This window comes from Onychomys torridus, chromosome 1 (genome assembly GCF_903995425.1).
Source record: "Onychomys torridus chromosome 1, mOncTor1.1, whole genome shotgun sequence".
Lineage (NCBI taxonomy): Eukaryota > Metazoa > Chordata > Mammalia > Rodentia > Cricetidae > Onychomys > Onychomys torridus.
Genome location: NC_050443.1, coordinates 88,481,572 through 88,507,329, shown reverse-complemented (window position 1 = coordinate 88,507,329; position 25,758 = coordinate 88,481,572). Strand labels below are relative to the sequence as shown.

The 25,758-nt window shown below is 37.4% G+C and overlaps 1 protein-coding gene across 1 annotated transcript in view; it reads left to right on the top strand.

Annotated features, from left to right (window-relative positions):
- Sbf2 (SET binding factor 2) overlaps nt 1-25,758 on the top strand; it is a 345,635-nt gene that overhangs the window by 157,942 nt on the left and 161,935 nt on the right. Inside the window, exons 6-8 of the mRNA XM_036177261.1 lie at nt 15,594-15,713; nt 17,363-17,473; nt 19,346-19,451. Of these exons, the coding sequence (XP_036033154.1) occupies nt 15,594-15,713; nt 17,363-17,473; nt 19,346-19,451 (337 nt within the window). The remainder of the gene's footprint in view (nt 1-15,593; nt 15,714-17,362; nt 17,474-19,345; nt 19,452-25,758) is intronic.

Below are 25,758 nucleotides of genomic sequence, written 5' to 3'. Positions count from 1 at the left end.
CCATCCGTGCCTTCCCTTTTAAAAATGAGAATTGGCAAATTGACAGGTTGCTGAAATTTAAGTTTCCTTGATATTCCTTATAAATATATCTTATAGGGAAAACTACCAGTGAATAAATAAATGTCACATGCTTGAAATTATAGGATATATTTAAATTTAAAAAAAAAAAAGCTTCTTTATCCATTCTTCAGTTGAAGGGCATCTAGGTTGTTTCCAGGTTCTGGCTATTACAAACAATGCTGATAAGAACATAGCTGAGAAAATGCCCTTGTGGTATGATTGAGCATTCCTTGGGTATATGCCCAAGAGTGCTACACTGGATTCCCAATTTTCTAAGGAAGCGCCATATTGATTTCCAAAGTGGCTGTACAAGCTTGCATTCCCACCAGCAGTGGAGGAGAGTTCCCCTTGCTCCACATCCTCTCCAGTATAAGCTGTCTTCTGTGTTTTTGATCTTGGCCATTCTGACAGGTGTAAGGTAGTATCTTAGAGTCGTTTTGATTTGCATTTCCCAGATAATTAGGGATGTTGAACAATTCCTTAAATGTCTTTCAGCCATTTGAACTTCCTCTGTTGAGAATTCTCTGTTTAGTTCTATAGCCCATTTCTTAATTGGACTGTTGGGCATTTTGATGTCTAATTTCTTGAGTTCTTTATATATTCTGGATATCAGCCCTCTGTCAGATGTGGTACATAAACACAATGGAGTATTACTCAGCAGGGAAAAACAATGACATCATGAGGTTTGCAGGCAAATGGATGGATCTAGAAAAAATCATCCTGAGTGAGGTAACCCAGACTCAGAAGGACAAACATGGTATGTACTCACTCATAGAAGGATACTAGATGTAAAACAAAGATGAATAGACTGCTACACAACTTCAGGGAGGCTACCTAGAAAACGGGACCCTAGGAAAGACACAGAGATTGCTCAGTGACAGAGAAATGGATGAGATCTACATGAACAACCTGGACAACAGTGGGAGTAATGAAGGGCAAGGTTTGAGGGAAAGAAAACTTAGGGGAGCGGGAGATCCCAGCTGGATCAAGAGCAGAAATGGAGAACAAGGAATAACAGACCATGATAAATGATGACCACATGAGAAAAGGAATAGGCAGAGTACTGGAGAGGTCCCCAGAAATCCACAATGATACATCCACTGAAGACTACTGGCAATGGTCGAGAGAAAGCCTGATTTGACCTAGTCTTGTGATCAGATGGCCAAACACCCTACCGGTCATGCTGGAACTCTCATCTAATAACTGATGGAAGTGAATGCAGAGATCCTCAGCCAGGCCCCAGGTGGAGCTCCAGGAGTCCAGTTGTCAGAAAGAGGAGGGACTGTAAGAGTGTGAATTGTTGAGATCAAGATTGGAAAAGCACAGGGACAAATAGCCAAACAAATGGAAGCACATGAATTATGAACCAAAGGCTGTGGAGCCCCCAGCTGGAGCAGGCCCTGTGGATAAGTGGGACAATTGAATAGCTTAAACTGTTTGGGAGGCATCCAGGCAGTGGGACCCGGACCTGTCCTTAGTGCATGAGCTGGCTGTTTGGAACCTTGGGCTTGCACAGGGACACTTTGCTCAGCCTGGAAGGAGGAGACTGGACCTGCCTGTACTGAATCCACCAGGTTAAAATGAGTCCCCAGGGGAGTCTTGGTCCTGGAGGAGATGGGATTGGAGTGGGGAGGACAGGGGAATCCATGGCTGATGTGTAAAATTAAAACACAAATATAATAAATTAAAAAAAGGGGAAAAAAAGCTTTTGAGAACAAGCTTCCAGAGTCCAAGAAATATCAAATGTCTCTTCTTTAATATTTACTATTGAAGGCTAACAAGAAATTCAGTAAAACCTATATCAGCAGGTTGTATTTATATATTTGTGTATGCACACACATACATGTAACAATTGGAAAGGAGAGGCTGTAAATGTGAGACTTGGAGTTGGGGTGGAATGGAAGGAGCCGGAAGGGGACTTGGGAGAGGCTTGAAAGAGAAGGGAAGGGAGAAAGTAATATAATTATATCTTACTAAAAATATGTAAGAAAAAAATTTTAAAATAAAAATAACTATTTAAGCACAAGAAAGATTATTGTTATCAAAGAAAAAGTCTGATCCTTTTTTTAACATATAGTGTTACTTCCACGATACTGTCTCACCTAAACAGTTGTTTGCTGAACAACTTATCTCCTGCCAAGGTTACATGTAAGCATCTACAGGGGTAAGAGGGCTAATCCAAGTTAAAAGACTGTTATGTAGAAATGCCTTTCATAAGCTGTGTAACCTTGGCAGCTCATTTGGACTCTCTAGACATGATTGTTAATTTGTACAGTGAAATAGACATAGATTTATAGTACCTTTTACTGTGTTTTTTGCCATGATGATTTGCCCAATTTTAAATATGTACCTAAATTTTTAATTATATATTTAAAATTTAAGTATATATAAATTCCCACCCAAGTAATTACGCAAAGAATACTATTCCAGGTACTATCATGTGCAAATAGCATACTAATTGGAGGAAAGTACATTGTAATATAGTTGCAGATAGAACAATAACGTTTAAACTCAGGATTTTCTTTTGGAAAAAAAAAGGGGGGCATAGAAAGGCTATGACAATAAGGCAGACTATTGTATCTACTTGTAGACTAAATCAGTAACTGTCAGCTTTAGATAATTATCATTGGTATGAATTCTTGTACATTGATACAAACATAAAAATTATTTTCCTAGTCTTGTTTAAGAAATTTGTATATTGATACAAATATAAAACTGGATTTGTCATATTGTGCATATGTTCATACTCCTGTTTGAAATATTTTGTATATTGATACAAATGTAAAATTATACTTGTCATACTATATGTATGTTCTACCTCTGTTTAGGATATTTTGCATATTGATACATATTAAGGATGTTGTTATCACATTGCCCTATACATTTTTACCTCTGATTAAGACATTTTCTTTATTTTCACTATTTTAAGGTCATTGTTCTGTTTTTTTTTGAGACAGGGTTTCTCTGTGTAGCTTTGCGCCTTTCCTGGAACTAGCTTTTCGTAGACCAGGCTGGCCTTGAACTCACAGAGATCCGCCTGCCTCTGTCTCCTGAGTGCTGGGATTAAAGGTGTGCGCAAGGTCATTGTTCTTATACTGTACATTTGTTTATAGATTGATTACTTTTAATGTGTAGCCGTAGTTCTTAGGTTATTTAGGTTGATAAGACTTACTGAATTATATTCACCCATGTTTGTCATATTTATAGTTATGTCATATTTGCAGACATACGTCAGATCGATAGGTAGTCTTCAAACAATTTGTAGACCTAAAGATGGCATTTAAATGTTTTGATAACATAGAATTTCGTTGATGTGAGACACAATTGCTCCTGGCATCACCAGTCTACTACTGAGAGAATGTTGGGCATTGAAGCCATTCCATATGGAAGTTTATCTTCTTTTGGGGGGAAAAAAAAAAAAGCCTACTGGGCAAAGAGCTGCCCTTGCCTCAGCTGCTGACAGTTTGCATGTGTCCTCTCCTGACAAGCAGGACTCAAGGAAAAGTGATTGCTGAACCTTGCCATGACAAGATAAGATGATCTTTCAAAATTCCTGCTTCTGAAAACAATCTGTCAGATATTCTAGTCCTGTAGTAAAAATGGTGGATGCCCCTACAGTGCTGAGAAGCATTAGAGGACTGTCCAGGCTGCCAGCTGTCTCTGTCAATTCTTGCAATTTTTTGGAAGGTGCTTGTTTACTTAGGTAATATTATTTTCTTTCTCAGGTCTTTGATGGGATTGAACACTAGATAGTTACAGTTATAATCCTCTCATATCTTAGCTAAGAACATTTTAAGAATTAAAGTTAGATTCTTCAGGTTAGGACAGCTATTAGCGTAATCTCTGTAACTTGACATTTACCTATGGCTTGGACATTTCATGTGTTTCCTGTTTGATGTTGTTCTTATTGGTTGCGTTTCTAATTTTGTTTATGTTATTACCTTTCTCCTCTCCTGGACAATACTTGATAATCATTGTTTTCTTTATTATTATGTGTTTTAATTTTATACATCAGCCATGGGTTCCCCCTGTCCTCCCCGCTCCTGCTCCCACCTTCCCCCCCCCCCTCCCCTCCATTCCCATGTCCTCCAGGACCAAGATACCCCTGGGGATTCATTTAAACCTGGTGGATTCAGTACAGGCAGGTCCTGTCTCCTCCTTCCAGACTGAGCAAAGTGTCCCTGTATAAGCCCAAGGTTCCAGACAGCCAGCTCATGCGCTAAGGACAGGTCCTGGTCCCACAGACTGGGTGCCTCCCAAACAGATCAAGCTGTTCAATTGTCTCACTTATCCAGAGGGCCTGCTCCACCTGGGGGCTCCACAGCCTTTGGTTCATAATTCATGTGTTTCCATTAGTTTGGCTATTTGTCCCTGTGCTTTTTGCAATCTTGGATTCAACAATTCACACTCTTGCAGGCCCTCCTCTTTCTTGACAGTTGGACAGCTGCAGCTCTACCTGGGGCCTGGCCAAGGATCTCTGCATCCACTTCCATCAGTTGTTGGATGAGAGTTCCAAGACGACTGTTATAGGGTGTTTAGTCATCTGATCACCAGATTAGGTCAGATCAGGCTTTCTCTCGACCATTGCCAGCAGTCTACAGAGGATGTATCATTGTGGATTTCTGGGGACCTCTTGAGCACTCTGCCTGTTCCTGTTCTAATATCAAAATGGAAAGTTTAAATTTTAGGATAGCATTATATCTAAAGAAAGGTTCCAAAGAGTCAAGAATAAGTATAGATAGTTATAATTACAGTTTTCCTTCGTCATGATAACAGATAAATTACATGTAAAACTTTAGACTCACAAAAGTAGGATAGATGATAGAACAGTTTCTTTAATTTTGTCAAATACAAATAGACTAGATATTGTAACTGTAATCCTTGTTTGATAACTGTTCTGTTGTATATAATTTTACTATGTTAAAGCTAAGACCTTCTTTTTTGATTAGACAGAAAAGGAGAAGTCCTGTGGGATGTCTTTCTGTATGCTGTGAATGTGTGTTGCTCCCATTGGTTGATAAATAAAGCTGTTAGGCTAATGGTGTGGCAAAAAAAAAAAAAAGATTGTTGACTCTAATGACTCACAAAATAACATTTGTAAATTTATGAGGAACTAATTTTAAAGTTCTTTCTCATGCTTGAGAGACAACAGAAGGGAAGCTTATGTGCTGTTTTCCGTCTCTGCTGAAGGGCTACACTAATTACCTCTTTTCCTCACAAGTCAAGCGTTATCCTGATAGGATTCCTCTCACTTTTTACCGGTTATAGTTACTCCTAAACTTTCTTAATATATGTATATAAGCCAAAGAATTCGCAAGTAATCTAATAGTTGATCATGAATTACTTGTGTTTTTAGCATAAATAATGAGTAGAGACATGTCACTATGCCAGTGACCATATCTCTTAATTTATACTGATTAACTCATTAATTCTAACTTACTGGCTATTAGTTGATGAGCAGAAGTTCTTTTAAACAGTATATTTAGTAAAACTTATGGAAATAACAGTGCAAAAATTAAAACACCAATATGTCAACATCATTCTCTCTGATATTAAAATTAGCCAGGCAGTGGTGGCGCACGCCTGTAATCCCAGCACTCGGGAGGCAGGGACAGGTGGATCTCTGTGAGTTCGAGGCCAGCCTGGGCTACAGAGCTAGTCCAAGACAGGCTCCAAAGCTACAGAGAAACCCTGTCTCGAAAACAAAAAAACAATAAAAAACACACAAAAAAATTAATGTTCAGTTTTATTTTTCTAAACTGTAACGACAAAATAAGCGCAACAAATTTTTGTTCAATATGTGTAACATAAAAATTTAGTTTAGGTTGTGATTTTTTTAAAAGTATAAATAAATTAAAAATAGTAAATCTAAATGAGTTATGTAATGATGCATTAAATTCAAGCCAGTCAAGGTACAAAATGTGTTGCATTTTTAAAGCTCAACCTATTTGGCTTCCCCTATTATTGAATTTCTCTTTCTCATTTTGCTTTTTACTGTTCTGATTTTCTTTTTATGTTCTGATGATCTGTTTATCCTCTTAAACCCCAGTTTACTGCTGTGGGCTTCACAGAGTCCCTTCCCAGACTTGTGACTCTGACCTCCAGTTGTAAAATTGTTTTGACTGGTGATGTTTTTTCACCTGTGTTGCTCTTAGCATTTACGTGACACTGAATTTCCTGGCAGTAGATGCTATACTCTATCCTTTTGTGACAGGTGCTGTGGCTGTGTGGCTAACAAGCTATAAATGTTTAATAAATAAACAGACACTAATACATTGTCATTTACTTAAAAACCATTAGCCCTTTGTTTTAAAAATAATACAAATGTAAATATTTTAGAAAATTGTTTTGCTCTGGGTGTGCGTATATTTTCATGTGATCCATATCAATTCTAATCCCATGGCCTATAGGCATTTAAAATACAGTCTTCTAGACTCTTTTCATATTCAAAGTGTAAACAAGCATTATACAGATAGCCATACTTGGCATATAGATAGCTGTTTAAGAGCTTTTGTTTATGTATTCTATATTCCAATGTCAATGTACTTATAGGTATCTTTAAATTGTTTTATAGCCACTATTGCTAGTGGCTTCTTTTTGTAAGAGGAGGACAAAAACAGATGGAAAAGGAGTAGAACTCACATATATTATTTTACATATTCAAGATACTTTGCTTCCTTAATATTTCTCATTTTTTTATTCTACTCTCCCTGCTAGTTTGCTAGTTTTCTTAGTTACAATAAATGGCTTTACTCTCTATATAGGTTTAAAACACAAAACTTGTTACCTTTTTGCTTTTTTTGTTATCCACTTCCAGATCGTCTCCTCCTTTCATTACAGTCACACTACAAGTTATTTGTCTGAACTACCAAATAGGCTTGGAAACAGCCTTCCTAGCTCCGCTTCGGCCTCCTTACATCCAACTTACACCATCACGTGAATTATTTAAAAATAACGTTGTGGTCACTCTTCTTTAGTTTATGGCATTCAGAATAAAAACTCAAATGTCATCCTGTGAGCTCAGAATAATCAGCCCCTGGCTCCCACTCCAGTTATTAGCCAGTCCTCCAGCTGCTGAGACTGCCTGGGTTCTTTGTATTTGCCTGTCTATCTAAATATCTGCTTAAATAATCTGACGAGCTACTCCCCGACCCTTCAGATATCATTCTTTCCCCAGTTACACTCCTAACATTAGTGCCTAGAACATGCTAGATACCCAGTAAAGCAATACTAAATGAATAAATGGATATATATGCCGTCAGTCTTTTCTGGTTGTACACGAACTTTACAGCCTCTCTAGATCACCATCTGCTTGTTATAAGTTAAATTACATGTTTCTCTAAGGTCCTTTTTAATGGAATATAAATTCTGGAGTCAGACTTTAGTTTTTAGATATATTAACTTGGAACAAATTCTTCAAGTTTGTTCCTGTATACACAGAACATACTACTAATAATACCTACCTTTGAGGGTTGTTGAAAGGGTATATAATGAGATGATGCAGTTAAGAATAAACGTCTTTGAGCTAGAGAGATGGGGTGGTGGTTAGGAGCACTGGTTGTTCTTCCGAAGGAGCTGGGTTCGATTTCCAGCACCCACATAATGGCTCACAGCCATCCTTGGGGATCCAAACCATCCTCTGACCCCCATGGTCATTTCATGGACATGGCATACAGATGTACATGTGGGCAGAACAGCTATACATATAAAAGTTAAAAAAATGAGAGAGAATACAGGTATGTAGGGACAGAGACTTGGAATCTAGCCCACTATTATATCTATCACCTAGAATAGTACATGACACGTAGTAGGTGTTCCATAGGGTTATTTGCTTTAACTTTTATAATGAACTTCACACCTTACTCATATTATAAAATTGTCAGCATTTCCTATCTTTTCAAATCTAAATATCTGTTTGGGGAGGAAGATGATATTTTAAAGCAAACTATTTATTACATCATTTCACTTGTAATCATTTTGTATGTATCTCTGTTTGATTGATGGAGGGATTGATTGATTTGATTGGTTTTGTGAGACAGGTTATTATCTACATAGCCCTGGCTGTTCTGGAACTCCTTATGTAGACCAGGTTGGCCTCTGCCTGCCTTTGTCTCCATAGGCTGGGACTAAAGGTATGTCCCACCACATCTGGCTGATTAAATTCTATTTTAAAGCTAGAATACTTCCAAGATTGTGTGGTACCTTTGGCTGTTTCAGTAATGATACCACAGACCAGTCTCATGTTGTTGATGATCATTGCCACATCCCCTTTCTTACTAGAAATCACAGACAGAAGATTTTGAATCTGCCTTTCCTTTTGCATTTACTAGAGATCATCATCTCTGTGACAACTTTGTTCCATCAATTATAGACAGAAAAGACATTTCATTTTTAATTTTCAGAATAGTAGATTAGTGCCCTGATGACCTCCACTAGTGACCACTTAAATTATAATTATGAACACATGAATTTTTTTATATATTTGATGGGTTTTTGTTTTTTGAGACAGGGTTTCTCTGTGTAGCTTTGTGCCTTTTTCCTGGAACTCACTTGGTAGCCCAGGCTGGCCTCGAACTCACAGAGATCCGCTTGGCTCTGCCTCTCGAGTGCTGGGATTAAGGTGTGCGCCACCACCGCCCAGCCTTGATGGGTTTTAATAGTCTGTACATTTTATTCATTTTGATACTATTAATCTTTGACAGATTTCCTTTTGATACAATAAGATGAACATTGTAATTTATTTTGCACATTTCTTGACCCTGAAGTAAAATGTCAGTTCTCCAAGGAATTTTATTTTCTTTTAACAGGAAATATCATTTAATAACCTTTTACTATATTAATGTTATTAGCATTTTATAAGGCATAGCACGTCATTGCCATATAAGAACTATGTTGGCTGATCTGATTTTCTTTTATATTAACAATATAATTTATATGAACAGTGATTCAGAAAATGTAGTCCCTGTGTCATCAGGGAACTTGTTAGAACTATAAATTCTCAGATGCCACCTCACACCCACTAAATGAGAAACACTTTGGTAAAATCCAGAAATTTTATTTAGACAAGCTCATAGGTGTGCTTTTGATGTACACTAATGTTTGAAAACAACGAGCTGAGAGTAGAAGGCCCTACTTTGTTCCTTAAGAATACAAGGATTGTAGGTGTGGTAGGACAGCTATGCAGTGCCCTGTAGTCAAGCACCCTATCTGTACAAGTCTTATTTTTGTGAAACAGAATTAATGGAAGAGAAGTCAACAAGATTAGCCTATTTATGAAAAATAAGCATTATACCCACCTAGCCTTTTAAAGACATAGGACATACACATAGATATTTCACACATTTTGTGAAGAATTTCTGAATGGTCTTATTAAATAAAAAAACATGGAGCCAGATAGAGGGATGAAAACCTGAAAGATCAGGGAAATAGAGAAAGTCACAGCTAACCTTACCTCACCAACTCTGCAGTTTCCAAAGAATGAGTTACTTCCTGTCTATGCACACCTATATGCCTTGCTGTTCTGCCATCTGATTTGCTCTCTCTGTCTAGCTATAATACTTCCTCTTCCTGCCCAGCTCTGTCACTTCCTGGCTGTCTGTACAAACTCCCAGACTTCCATGGTTAACTAGTGTTGGAATTGAAGGCATGTGCCACCACGCCTGGCTCTGTTCTCAGTATGGCCTTGAACTCCCATAGATCCAGACAGATCCCCGCCTCCCAAGTGATAGGATTAAAGGCATGTGCTAACATTGCATGGCTTTTGTGTTTACTTATAATGGCTGGCTTTTTCCTCTGATCTCCAGGCAAGTTTTATTTATTAGAGAACAAATAAAATATCACCACACAAGTGTGTTTTAATGACAGCCTTTTCTAGATGTGTGTTCCAATAGGGTATTAGGTCAAGGGGGAAAGGGACCTAATAAAATCAAGAAGTGCTATATGTTATGCCTCCTCTGCTTGAAATTACATATCAGAGCCAGAAATCATGCTGTAAATATACTCTATTTAACTTGATTTGGTTTATTGTTTCTAAAATTATTTGATTACAAGACCCTTTAGCTAAGTAACATCTGTCAACTTCTAAGGAACTCTAGAAAGTAATGACTTGTAAGAAGTGTTTTTGTTTTTGATGTCACCATGATTTAAAGCAGCAGTAGCTTTCTGGGTCAATAAATAGGCCTCCAGTTAAATTTCCTGCCTTGCTAGTACTGTAGGTCAGGAGCTGTGCTTTCATTGCACAAACAAGACTGCAGTGTATTGCCTTTACCAGAGGAAGTGTATGCTTGTGAATCCGATATTTTCCAGGATGGACATTGCCAGAATGGACCAGGTTTTATCATGTGAACATTCCATTGTGATTAAATAATCATTTGGCAAAAAATGAGGAATCTTTTCAGGGGAATTTTATAGTATGGAGAATTTTTGCACCTATTTAGATTCCTTTTTCTAATTCTGGAATGTTTAAAGTCCTTGTTTTATTCAGGAAACTCAGTCTAATGGTACATGGTAAGAAAATGTATTTCAGAAAGGAAATGTAGAACTAAATTTGTTTTGTTTTGTTTTGAGACAGGGTTTCTCTGTGTAACAACCTTGGCTGTCTTGGAACTTACTTTGTAGACCAGGCTAGCCTCAAACTCACAGAGATACACCTGCTTCTGCCTCCTGAGTACTGGAATTAAAGGTGTGCACCACCACCAACCAGCAAGCATTCAGTTTTTTAGAGAAGAATAAAAATAATCTGCAAGTATAAAAATTTGTTCCAGCTGGGTACAGTGACACATGCCTTTAATCCCAGCACTCAAAAAGCAGAGTCAGGGGAATCTCTGTGAGTTTGAGGCCAATCTGGTCTATAGAGTGTGTTACAGGACAGCCAGCGCTGTACAGAGAAACTCTATCTCAAAAAAACCAAACCAAACCAAATCAAACCAAAACATAAACAAAAGCTTAATGTTTAAAGAAATATGGGAAGATTTGTAGGATAATGTTGTATTAGTAGAAATGAACATAATAGATGTTGAATGCAGCATTTCTTCTCATAGGAAAATCAAGCGCCATGGTACAACAAATGTGACTGAAGCGTCCAGCCTGAACACTAGTATTAACTTCCTGGAGCTAGAGCCTCTCAGCTGTATGGAGGCATCCCATGAAATCAGCCAGAGTACCTTTCAGCATTGCATTTTAGCATGTGTTTGAAGGGCAATAGCATTTTGGAAGTACATTTATGTAACAGGTATTAATTTAGCCTATACGGAAGCATGGGGACTATCAGCATGACAGGATTATATAGGGGTAGACAGTCTCACATAGTTCATCGTAATAATCAGTAGACACAAATACCTACTAATAGATAAGGTGTGACAAGTGATTCCGATGTAGATAAAAGATGAGGTGGGGCCAAGAGAGATGGCTCCAGGAGTAAGAGCACTGGCTGCTCTTCCAGAGGACCAGGGTTCAATTCCCAGGACTTACATGGCAACTCATAGCCACTTGTAACTCCAGTTCTAGGGGATCTGATGCCCTCCTTCTTCTAGACTCCTCAGTCACCAGGTGTGTATGTAATACACAGATCAAACATGCAGATAAAACACTAGTACACATATAAGAACATTTTAAAAGATGAGTTGACCTTCCAAATCAATGCAAGATAATTCAGTAAAAGTCATTTACAGTAAATTTATAGCTTTAATGGGGTATACTGAAAATAAAAAAAAAAATTTCTTTTAGGTTAGAAGGCTTTATAATGTTGAGCTAGAAAATGTAACAATATCTTGCAATATCAAATATAAATTTCGAAGCATCATAAAATCTCTCAAGTTCATTTAATTTCCTGCTTGTTTTTTGGTGAAAATTCATCATTGTTAATATACAAGCCAAGCTTGACATGGTTGTTCATGCCTATAATATCAGCACTCAAGAAGCTGAGGCAGGAGGATTGTCATGAGCTCAGGCCAGCTCAGTCTACATAGTAAATGTCAAGCAACAGTGAAACACTTCCTCAAAACAAAACATACAAGCCAGTGTCACTAATAATGATTACACCAAAGATAGTTTAGCCGCAAAATAGAAGAAGCATTATTTCCATGGCCTGATAAATTATTTCTAGAAAAAAAAATTATATTAGAGAAAATACTTTATTTTACCTAACAACTGTCTGTATACATTTTTTTCCCTTCAAAATGGATTTGTGACTGTTTCCTTAAACTTGGGGCATTGTATTTACGTATGTGGGGGGATACACACAGGAATACATGCACATACATACATGCTTGGTTGTTGGGAGTTGAGTGTAGATCCTTGTGCATGCTAAGCAAGTGCTCACTAATGAACTTTGTCCCCGCCTTCGGGGCATTGGTTCTTAGAAGATGGTTACTGGGGTCAAGGATAACAGCATTTCAGGACTTCCAAGGAAACTCTACATCTGTAAGAAAAATCACTGTAGAAATGTAAAACATGAGGTGGTTTTTACTTAATTCTGATTTACATTGTATTGACCCTTTTTTTCTTGTTAATAATTGGTGGGTATTTAACTAATGAACAGCTTTAAGTAGTGGCTACATATTCTGTTTTGTGTTTTGGCTAAAGTAGTCTAATGGTCATTTATTTGAAATGGCTATCTGCTTACTCAAGTTGTCTTTTAATGATACTCTAGGGCAATTATCACAATCTCATAAAAATGTGGATAGGTTTATCTGTTCCAGGAATTTCAGTCATTTTTGCCATTTTGAGTTTTTAGTAATCCATGAAGGCCATGATTCATTAAGTGTGGAAATTTTGGTAAATTAATAATCATCACTTTTCTACTATTTTTTAAGGATTCCAGAAACCAGTCGGACTAATTTTATTTGTTCTTTGTTACAAATCAGAGTCTTTCTCTTTCAAGAGCATATGGACCTTTTATCATACAGATAGTTCCCTTTGGATGTGTACATTCCTTGGACAACTGATTTTTGGTTATGTTACACTATACCAGAAACCAAATGGACTCTAAAGGGAAGTGAAAATATAGTTTCTGGCCTCTAAGTGGGAAGGAAAGATGTCTCTCAATGAAATACTCAGAAAATAAATTTTATTCCTGCATTTATGTAGTGAACAAATACCAGGTGATAACCTCATGCCCCATCCCTTATTTTAGGAGCTCAGTAATCATCATTGAACAAAACAGAATCCTGACCTGTTTTTAGTCCAGTGGGAGAAATAGGGCCAAAAAGAAAAAGCTAAGATTGTTAAAAACTGTTAATGTGTTGCCGATAAGGTCATGGAGGAGGAAAACAAGGGTAGGAAAAAGGACAAGGGATATTTAAGCTCTGCTTTCTGATAGAGAGGTCAGCAGAGGCTGTCAGAGCAGGAAGAACATGAAATGAGGCACAGGAACACAAACCTTAGCTTGTCTGTGGAAAGCATTCCAGGCAAAGAAGAATAGGCAGGTCCCGTAGATGAGACCATACCTGCTGTGTCTGAAGAGCAGTGAGGAAGAGTAAGGCTTAAAAAGAAGAAAGGGAATAAAAGCAGGCTGTTGTAATAATCCAAACAAGATACAAGCTCCCTGTTTGGTGGTAGTAGTGGGAAAATTGAGAGGTCAGGCTATTCTGACAATTGGATATGAGCTATAACTGAGACAAGAATCATAATTTGAGTTTTACCACACAAAAAGTGGGATTGCCATTATTAGTCATGGGCCACACAGTACAGGAGAATGAAGTTTAGGGAGAAGGATTATGTTTTGACCATGTTTGAGATGTTAAGTAGACAACTGGCAGTTTGTGGAATTTGGGGAAATACTGAATAGCAAGCATATAAGCAAGTCTGATGTGTTGGTAAGCCATACTGGAAAGCAAGAGGAAAAAGGTCAGGAAAGGAAGGTTTCAGGAGGAAATGAGTTTAAGCTGAATCATAGATACTAGGAAGGTAAGAGGAAAGGGGCTTTAGTTAGAGGAAATATCTGCCCACTCCCTTCTTAAAACTTTCAGTGTGTCAGAGTCTTGTCAAACAATAAGGACACAGGAATTACTTGTGGACTTGAATTTTTTTAAAGATTTATTAATTTTTACTCTTTGGTGGACTTTATTTGTTGGTCTTCTCCATCTAGAAAAAGGTGTTGGGCCTCTTAGTGGTGAAAGCACAGCTTCTGCTAGCATTACCTGGGGCAGCGAGAACTTAATCTTGGAGCCTTGGATGACTTGACAGAGGCCACTGGCAGTGGCCATCTTGCCCACCTTGATGGTTGGCTATATCGTACATGGGTGAACTTGTCATGATACCACTGCATGTTGACGATGGTTGGATGGAATGCATGGTGCTTCCCTCTGTGCTCAGGTCACAGTACTGACAATGTTGGTGCATGCCACTGCCAGAGTCATAGTACAGCCAGATGTTGAAGTTCCTCCTGCTTGGTGTCTTCTCAACTACCCAAGTTCACAGTCTCCCCTAGGACCTCTTTCTTCTTCTTTAGCTGTGACACAAAGTACTTGAAGTGGGACTTGGCCACCATGAGATTGAGTGCGAAGATGTGCGTGCTAATGGCAGTGTGTGGTTCTTGGGGTAGGCACAAGGCAGTGCTACTCCACCTTGTGCTTTTTGTGCTTTGCCATTCCACCTTGTGCTCCCAAATTATGTCTGAAGCCTTCATGGAACTTGGTCTTGCCTTTGCCCCATCCAAAGATTTGTTTTTGTCTTATGTGTCTGGGTGCTTTGACAACATTTATGTTTATGTACCACCTGCATGCAGTGCCACAGACTAGAAGAGGGCTTCCGATCCCCTGGGACCAGAGTTACAGACAGTTGTGAGCTACCATGTGGGTGCTGAGAAAACAACTGGGGTCCTCTGGAAGACCAGCCAGTGCTCTTAACTCTTAGCATTCCAAATAAAATGTTTGCAGGCTTATTGACTAGTAGTTAGTTGTTGAAACTTAGGTGTCTTTTTTTTTTTTTCAACTTTGTATTTTATTGTGGTAAATATACTTTAAATTTTAACCATTTATGAGCATACATTTTCATGACACTAATTACAAAGTTTTGCTTTCTGTACTTAAAAAAGGTTCTCTCTTTTTAAGGCAATTGCTATTGTATGTGAACAGAAGCACTTGACAACTCAGTGTGCTTTTACTTCAAGAACACTGAGCTTTCTGCAGGCCTTAAAATCCCCATAGGAGGAAAAGATTGGGCGAAACAGAAAAACAGAAATGAAAATCAATGCCTTATTTCTAGAACAGACTTTTCCTATTCTCTTAAAGACTGGCTTTACACTTAAATAAGTAACATTTTTAGTTGTTTAGATCATTACTTAAGATTAACTTAAACATGCCTTACCTTGATTCCTCAGAAATGAAACACTCAAAGTTGGTGTACATATCTGTAGCCCAAGGAACTTTGAAAATAAATTGAAACAAATATTTCTTTCTTTGTCATTTTTTGCCTAGTATTTGTAATTAATTTGGATTCTTATAAATTATCTGCAAGGTGTGTAGTTTGAATATATTGTGTGAATTATGAACCTAGGAAACTTTGTATGTTGATTGTAATTTCTCTTTTTCCAGGGAACAAAGAAGGAAGAGATTGAAGGTGAAGAAGTGTCTGCTTTAATTCAACCTGCAGAAGTGTTTGCTCCCAAAAGCCTCGTCTTGGTATCCAGATTAGACTACCCAGAAATTTCTAGGGTAAAGAGCTCATAGTTTTCATTTTTAATCTGTATTATTGTATAAGTCTATTTTGAATAAACTAAAGTGACAAGGTTTTTTTTTTGTATTAGAAATATTGTTAAATTGAGTTAGTGATTAACCAATAAAATAAAAATAGTGTGACATGAAGAAACAAATTTGTGTTGGATGAAAACAATCCCTGAGTAAGATAACATAACTAGTCACACTGATAAGAATGTGTTTCTTTTAAAATAGACCTCATGTTAATTAAATGTAAAATTATAAATCATAAAAATAACTTGATTACCTTCAGGAAATTTAAAATGCAATGATAGTATAACAACTGTGAACATGTTTATTAAGTTTGTGAAGTTAGGTTACAGTTAATAATAGCATTATATGAGATTTTAGATAATTCTGGTCATGTCTTTAAAATATGTTTAAAGCCAAGCCTAATGGCCCATGTTAGCAATTGTGGTATTTAAAAGGTAGAAACAAGAGGACCTGAAGTCCTGGGCAAGCCTGGCCAACATAGTGAGATGCCACTTGGTGCTTGTAGATTTTCTCCTTTTTTAATATTCAAACTTTTCAAGTATAAAAATGTATGAAAATATACATATATGTACTAATATACAATATAAAAATTAGAAAGTGAGATTATGCATTTTTAGAATAAATAACAACCTCACTATTACAGTGACAATTATGACTCTGTTAGTATGTTTTGTGACATACTATTTAGTGTGTGCCATTACTACATTACTATAAATTAGTGACTAATTTTTCAGTCACAAATTTCAGTAAGCTACAAAATTGAGATTGTATGTTAGGAGTAAGAAAAGGAATCAGTCAGAAAAGAGCTTGCTGCGCCAACAAGAGGATTTGAATTTGGATCCTAGTACTCCTGTAAAGCCAAGCACAGGACTGGTCACATGTCTGACCTGAGTTCTGGGATGGAGGAATTAGGACAGGGAGACAGGAGGATCCCCAGAGCTCACAGGCCAGCCAGTCTAGCTGAACCCATGAGCTCCAGGTCCAGTGAGAGACCCTATTTCAAAACATAAAGTAGGGAGCTACTGAAGAAACTGTTGGCATCCTTCTCCAGTATCCGTGAGTACACATGAGCACATATACACACCCCAAACACAAGGAAAAGAAAGAAAAGAAAGATTGCATTTTACCTTACTTCACCACTTGCTGTCTTCAAAGTGATAATCATATATTTTACCTGCTTTGCTGTTCCTTGTTATAATTCTTAGAAGTTTAAGTTTCCAGAAATATTCTGAATTTATAAGAACCATACAACAGTATCTCTGAATTTTTATCTTGAAATATAGAGTTTCTTAAAATAAGTTAAAAACAATCAGACAAACTGTATAGAAAAAAACAATTCAGCCTTGCAAATTTGCTGGAGTGGTTATCTAATAGAGATACCTGTTTTACAAATGATGGCTTTCTGCTTTCTCTAAACTCATCTTAGAAGCTCATTTGGGTGTTCTGCTCCTAGAGGAAAATTTAATAAATTTAATTTGTGGCTTAGATTCATTTCATGTTTAATGTAGAGTATAATTTACATGGTTCAAAGAGACATTTTCCTAGAAGAGATGTCACAGTTTATTTTTAGTGACACTGCCATGAAATGACTGCATGCACCTCTCTCTTTGCAGGCTTGCTTAGGTTTGATCTATACTGTGTACGTGGACAGCTTAAGTGTCTCTTTGGAAAGTCTCATTGCAAATCTTTGTGCTTGCCTTGTCCCAGCTGCTGGAGGGTCTCAGGTAAATAGAATAAAAGGCAGTTAAACTTAATTTATGAAGAGAGAGGAAGAAGTTTTTAAATATTTTTGTCTTAAAGAGCATCCTACTTTAGCTAAACCTTGTCTCTATGGTGTACCTTCTAGACACCTAAGATTCCATTCTTTTCATAAGTCAGTAGGCCAATTTCAAGGGCTGGAGAGATGGCCCAGTGCTTAAGAGAACATGCTATTCTTCCAGAGTACCTGAGATAGCACACACATCAGGAGGCTCACAATTGCCTATAAGCCCAGCTCCAGTGGACTCTGACCTCTTTAGGCACTTGCATCCATGTGCATATACCTGCCCCCCCCATCTCCCCCCCCCTCTCTCTCTCACACACACACACACACACACACACACACAAAATTTAAATAATTAAAAAAATCTTTTAAAAAAGAATGATTTCAAGACTGAATTCCCCTTTCACATAGCATAATTAGCAGGCATATTTAATGTGACTTCAATTCAATTCTACTTTTTAACTTTTTGGACATACCCTTTTTTTTTTTTTTTTTTTTTGAGACAGGGTTTCTCTGTGTAGTTTTGGTGCCTGTCCTGGATCTCATTCTGTAGACCAGGCTGGCTTTGAACTCCCAGAGATCCGCCTGGCTCTGCCTCTCAAGTGCTGGGATTAAAGGCGTGCACCACTACCACCCAGCTTGGACATACATTTCTTTAGGTAGAATTTTTCAAAATATTTTTGCTACTTTCTTTTTTCACTCTATATAGTTATACTTAAGTAAAAACTTTAACCAAAATTAGGAGACATTAAGAAAAGTCCCTTTGTAACCATTTTTTAAAATACCTTTATTCTCCATATCTTAACATTTTAAAAAATTGTCTCTGAAGCAGAAAAGTAAGAATCTTTGTTGCTACGATTTATTATTGTTTCTAGGACCTCCATCTTTTACAGAGCATTGGAGCAAGGCAAATGGCTCTAGTGAGAGCATGTGCTCATCATGTAGGCCTTGCAATCAGTCTCCAATACCAAACAGAACAAGAAAGAAGACTTTTCTCCTTAGAACTTAAAAACAACTAGTTGGCCTTGTATTTTGTTTTTATATAATATGGAAGAAGAGAGACAACCCTCTGAAAAATCAAGTTATTTGTATTTTAGTCTATTAAAAACATTGTTTGAGAAGAAGTTTTGAAGTTTCATTTATATTTTTAATTACGTATAGGTGTGTGGGTGTGTGTTTGCATGTGGGTACAGGTGAGTGTTGGTATCCTAGGAACTCAGTAGCAGCAGATCCCTTAGAGTTAGAATTACAGATGGTTGCAAGTCTTCTGACACGGATCCTGGAAACTAAGCTTGGATCCTCTGAAAGAGCAGCAGGTGCTCTTAAGCCACTAAGCCATCTCTCCAGCCCCCTAAAATGTTAAATTTTAAAAAGATGTTACATGTAGGAAAATTACCATTTTTAACTCTACTCTTTCTCAATGTCTTTTGTCTTCAATTCCTTGCCCCCTCTTTCTTCTCCCTCCCCTTCCTTCCCTACTCCCTCCCTCCCCTTCCCTCTTCTTCTCCCCCCTTTCTCTCAGCCTCCCTTCTTTTCCATCCTGTTTCAAGGACAGAATCTTAAAGGTGGCCTTGGTCATCATCAGGCCTGCCCTTCAAAGAAATAAATGCTCCTGTGGGCCTTTGAAGATGCAAATAGGTCCTGATGTTAACATGTTTTTAGTCAGTTAAAATTGTCAATGAATTTTGTGTCTCATCTACTAAATTTTCAACTTTCATGGACTGAATTTTCTGATATTTTGAGTTGTACACAGTGTGACTTGTATGTTTTAGGTTATATGTTACTGCTTCCTATTGTTTCTTATGGCTTTATATATGTTTCTCTCATTCTGCAGAAGCTATTTTCCTTGGGTGCAGGAGACAGACAGCTGATCCAGACTCCTTTGCATGACAGTCTTCCTGTCACAGGCACTAGTGTGGCTCTTTTATTTCAGCAATTAGGTATGTCTTATCCTGGATTTTAAAATATCTTCTTATAGAAACCCATGGATGGAAAGAAAGATTTAAGTTAGTATCACCTGACCTACATGGTAAAGAAAATATAAAGAAACCATTTGTTATCTATTGTAGCTTAGCTGTGTCAGGAGGAGAGAAGACTGGAACAAACTTCCCGAGGGACTGACTTTTGTATCACCCATTGGCATAGTTTGGATATTGGGAGCAACTTACAGCGAAGAAAGGAAACAGAGGAGGGACACTTGGCATTGACTGCTTGCTAGAATTGTAATGAGGCATATAACTTAGGGATGGAGATAGGCACATCAGGTGTCCTAGCTTGTGAAAAGGTTGCCTGCTTGCATATTTGAATAGATAGCAAGGAACTGGAACATTGTTCTTTGCTAATTAGAGTGAGAAAAACTACCTTGGACTATGGGTTGTTTACTTTTTAAAGTGAAGTTCATCCTAGGCATTTACCTAAGGAAAATGATAATATATATCCATAAAAATATTTGCACATGAATGTCCATAGCCATTTTTTAATAGTAAAAAATTGAAAGCAGTCTTAGTGTTCACTAAAGGTAATAGGGAATTAATAATAGGAATATATTAAAATCTGTGTTCTATCCATGTGAAGGGATATACAATATAAAAGAATGAATTATTGATATGTCCAACATCGATTACTTAAAAATAATTGTGCTGAATGAAAACCATCACATGAAAAGAGTGCATAACTTACGATTCAGTTTCTTAAATTGCAGTCTAGTCTGTGGTGACAAAAACAGGTCTCTGACTACATTATAGGTGAGAAGAGAAAGATTACAAAGTGTCACAAGGAAACCTTTTATGGTGATGGTTTTTCATACATATGTATGTAAATAAATGTATCAAATTCTTAACTGAAAACTTGTTCAAAAATGTGTGAATGTTCATAGCATCCTTATACCAAATTGAAATAAGTAGTCACAAATGTCTGTTATGAATGGATGATTTAATACACTTTATTATTCAGCCATACAAAGGAGTGTAGTATCGATATGTGCTATATCATGGATGTACCTTGAAACTATGCTAAGTGAGGAAGCCAGACACAAAAGGCCACATATAGTATGATTCTGTTTATATGAAAAGTCCAGAATAGGCAAATTTATATAGCCAGAAACTAGAATAATATTTCCCCAAGGCTAGTTTGGGGTACTATGAGGTCTAAGATTTCTCTTAGATGATGGAATTGTTTTGGGTTAAATATTAATAGTAGTATATGACTTTGTACTAAAACCACTGAATTGTATCCTTCTAAACAGTGAATTTTGTGATCCTAGTACTCAGGAAGCTAAGACAGAGGGTTGCAGAAGTTTAAAGCCAGCTTAGAACTAGAAATTGGAATTAATACATCTTGGTCAGACCCACCCCCTTACTCCCTCCCCATGAACTCCTCCAGGACCCACCATTATCCTCCCTTCTAACTTCATGTTCTCCTCTTGTCCAATCAGAGCTTCACATATGCTCAGGGGTGTGGGGTCGTCTCGGAGCATAGGAAACGTATCAGTGGCCACACTCTTAAAGAAAGTGACTGATCTGTGAATCTAAACAAATAGTTAGAAAAACGGTATTGAAAGATTCTTCCCTGTGGCCTGTGATTTTGCTTATGTTTACAGTACTGGACATGGATTCACTCCTTGGGAACCTTTGATCTTGAAGTCCAAGTTAAAATTTTAAAAATACAATGAGAAGTATCATTCAGCACCATTCCTGGGGGACATGAGGAAACATTTACTCATCCAAAGTAGGGAACCAATGATAGACCAAAGTAAGGATATCACTAAAGCCCAGCTTGATGAACCAATGAGTGCTACTTGTTAGTACTGCTTACACAGTAGGAGTGAGGGTTACTAACAGGAGCTGAAATGACTCAAGGGCACCTACATCAATAAAAGCCCACTCCAGCACAAGTGACAGCTCATGAAAGCTGAAAACCTGGAGCATACTGCACAAACTGCAAGTAACTCATCATGCTGGAGAGTGTCCTTGCCAAGTAGATCAGTTGGTCTGAGCCTCTTTAGGGCAGTTTGGCTGTATGTTCTGATAATTCTACCCTAATTAAATAGGAAAGGCCAATTGCATTTATAAGAAATTTCCTTTAGGAGATTATGGGCTTCTAAATGTGCTATATTTTCCTATTGTTGTATCCTCTGTATCTGGCACAGTACCTCAGAAATATAGAAAGGGTAATCATGTCTCATAAGATTTTCAGTGTACAGGCGAAACAGGGCCAGAATTCAAGGTGATTGAGTGTTTGATCATTTGAAGATAATCTTTTTAAATTATTTTATTTTGCTCTCTAGTAATTGGAGGTTAATTTTGAGATTAATTATCCTTTGTATATTCCACATTAATCTTTTCAAGGAAAAAATAAGAAAGAGACGATGAAGGAAAGTAGGAAAATAGTTTAATAAGGGGACTCTTGACTGATTTAGAGAAAGAAGAGAGGGAGGAAAGGAAAAAAGTAAAATGGAAAGAAGGAATCGAAAAAAGAAAAAAGAAAGAAGGATTGGCATGTGTAGATGGTATAGCAAAGCACCTGGTGCAGGTAGGCCTGTCTGAAGACATTCTCTTCCCACCAGGCGTTTGGTTGGATTTTGTGGACAGCCAATGTTAGGCCATTACCAGAGCTCATCGCCTGGGTTGGGAGCTTGGGGCTAGGGTTATGGGGCACGGAGATGAAGGAAGTAGGTAAGACTGTAAGGTTCCTTTCAGAGTGGGAATGTAACGGGAGCATTCCTTTTGTTCTTATAAGAATTTTTAAGATAATGATTTGTTTTTCTCAGTTTGTTTTTTTAATTTTTAAAATTTAATTAATTAATTAATTTATTTTTTTATTTTGGTTTTTCGAGACAGGGTTTCCCTGTGTAGCTTTGCACCTTTCCTGGAACTTGGTAGCCCAGGCTGGCCTTGAACACACAGAGATCCACCTGCTTCTGCCTCCCAAGTGCTGGGATTAAAGGCGTGCACCAACACCACCCAGCTCTTTTTTTCTCAGTTTGAAAGCTTTCTGTTTTTAAAATAGTTGTGTTCTGCCATTCCAGGTTTCACTCTCCATAATTTTCTGTTCATCTTCATGTTGCTATACGTTTCTTTTCACTCATAGGTAACTTTAACCAGCTTTTCATTAGCTACTGTTGGGTCAGTTGTCTCTCTGACTCCATGTATATTCAATATACATTTTTAACTTATTAAAAACATGTTTTTATTTATTTTCAAACATTATTTCTACTTCGCACATAAATTTCTTAAAATGTGATTGTAAGTGTATCTTGTTATTCAGAAAATTCTTTCTGTTTTTGAATGCTTTGGTAGAAAATAACTGATATTTAGTCTTCTGGGAAAGCTACTGTTGTAGCATGTAATAATTCTTTGGCATAAACTTGTTTAAGAACATTTTTAAAGTATATATCCCTAAAATAGGAAGATGAAAATGTGCCAAAGAAAGTGTGTGTGTGTGTGTGTGTGTGTGTGTGTGTGTGTGTGTGTGTGTGTGTTTAGGGGCGGGCTGTGTACACATGGGTGCTTATGTATGTAGACGCCAGAGGTTGATGCCAATTACTTTTACTACCTTCTCATTTGAGATAGGATCTTTTCCTAAACCCAGAGTTTACAGCCTGGCTTTGAGTCTGGCTGATCAGTGAGTTCTGGGGATCCACCTATCTCTTCACCACCCTCCACAACAGAGCCAGAGTTACAAAAGTATTTTACCAACTGAGTCATCTCCCCAATTCTTCCTATTATTTCTATGGCACTTGGGTGCTACTATTAAATATGTCTGTTTAGTTATCTTTATTGAACGTGACCTGTGACAAAATAGTGAAAATTAAATTGAGTTGATCTTTCTTGTCACAGAGTTCTCTTTGTATAAACTTCAGTTATCTCTTTTAGCACCTCAGAGATTAGTGTCCTATAAAACGTGCCTACTCAACTTGTAAACAAGCAGCTTTCAAATGGCAGGAGGATTAATTGCCCTCTTTTCTATGCTGTCCTACATATTATATATGTTAGTATTTTTTGTGTTTTAACTATCAATTTGCCACCCTCACTGAACTGTGAACTTCTAAGGAGTCTACCTTATATTTATCTCCATCCTCAAGAATTTAGCATTTTCTGTTATGTCTCAGAAGTCTAATAAGTCATTGTTATAATCTGATATGCAGAGAAAATAGGCAAGTAATAAATATTGGTCAGTTAAATGATAAATCCTCATGACTAAGCCTTAACTAGTATTAAACTTTTCCCTGCAATGAACTGATCAGAAAGGAAAGCAAGGCTTTCCAGAATACATCCTGTCTTCAGAGTATGGCCTTCTGGGATTGTGAGATGGTAAACAGGGGAACATGCATTTGTGCATGGTTGCTGACCTGATTTCCATCCCCAAAAGCACATAAAGGTGGAAGGAGAGAACCAGTTCCACAGACTGGTCCTCTGACCTCCTCATGTACATTATGGCATGTTAGTGCACACTCCCACATACTGTATGAATATACATAGATACATGGTAAACTACAATTAAAAAAAAAAAGTATGTTCTTCTGTTCCTCAGTTTACCTTTTGGAAGCTGAGACATAGTGTTCTGTTGATATATATTTACTATTCAGTAGAAAATATCACCAGACTGTTTTCCATTCTGTCTCCTTTACTGTTACTGTGCAGCATTACATGGGAATAGACAACAGCAGACTAGGAAACTATTCAGGCTCAAGTAGGCATCTGGTCATAGCTTAAAACTGTTGTTCAAATATTAGATTTTTTTTTTATTTAAAAACAAAAATAAACAAACAAAAACCCAGAGCCAGATATCAGAGTGAAAGCTGAAAGATCAGAGAAACAGAACAGCCAGCTACTAGTTCTTACCTCTACAAAATCCTCAGCCTAAAGAATGAGTTCCTGCTTCCTCATGCCTTATATACCTTTCTCTGTCCTGCCATATTACTTCCTGGAATTAAAGACGTGTGCTTCCTAAGCAAAGGCATGAGATCTCAAGTTCTGGGATTAAAGGTAGGTGCCACCACTGCCTGACCTCTATGTCTAATCTAGTGGCTGTCTCTGTCCTCTGATCCTCAGGCAAGTTTAGTAGGGTACACAATCTATCACCACATAGAACATTTATTTTCTAAGTAAACATAGCTATGAACACAGAAACAAATATTGCTACTTGGGAATAGAAATCAGTGTAACACCTTAAAATTTGAGATTACTAATTATGTAAAATTTAAAACACATAATACTAGAAATATGGGTGTGAACAGGTTGTATTTTACTACACCTTTTTGGGTAAAGGAAATTTTACCCTTTAGAATATCATAGTATCATTCCTTACTAAGTGCTCAATTATGACACGCAGACCACGTCCGATCCTTTCACCTTGAGAAGGTAAACTGGGTGATGGTGCTGTTTCACCAGTCTAATTCTCATAACTGAATACAGACCTGATTCACACTCTGTGACACCATATAAATCCTCTTTTCTTATGAATCTTATGTGTAAACGGATCATTGTTACTGTTGCGAGAGAAAGTGAAGTTCAGGAAGGGACAGGTTCTTCCCTAGACTCTTGAAAAAAAAAATCTTGTTGCCCTGCTAATGTTCATTCTTCAAAATCCTGCTCAAGGTCACTTCTCCGGGCACTACCACCTCAGGTAGCTCAGTGTAATTGACAAGGACTTTTACAAGATGAAGGAGAAGAGCCAGAAGATTGATGTCAGAATAATACCATGTTGAGACTATCAAGTAGCCATTAGCATCTTTGAAGATAAAAGGCAACCAAGAGCCAAAGAATGTGGGAGAAAAAGTTAGAAAATAGTAACCTAAACAAAAGTAGGACTTCTGGCTTCAGAAGCTAATACATTCATGGTGACTAAGTTTGTGCTAGTGTACTACAGCAACCATAAGAAACTAATGCATCCATATTTTTGTTATTTGTTTTACTGTATTAAGAATTGAGCTCAGGGTCTTTCCTTGTGCATGCATGCTAGGCAAGTACTTTACTACAGAACTGTACCCCTGTTTCCCCACCCCATTGTTTTGAGACAGGATCCAACTAAGTTGTCCAGGATAGATAGCTTTGAGTTTGTAATCGTCCTGACTGTGCCTCCAAGTAGCTAGGATTACAGTGATGCATTACTCTGTGTGTAGCCACAAACACTCAAGATAGATCTTTTTAGAAATAATTGGATTCACAAGGAATAACCACATTAATAAAAATAGTCTTTGTACATAAACAGTTACCTTTCCCCAATAATAACATTTTAGATAGTCAT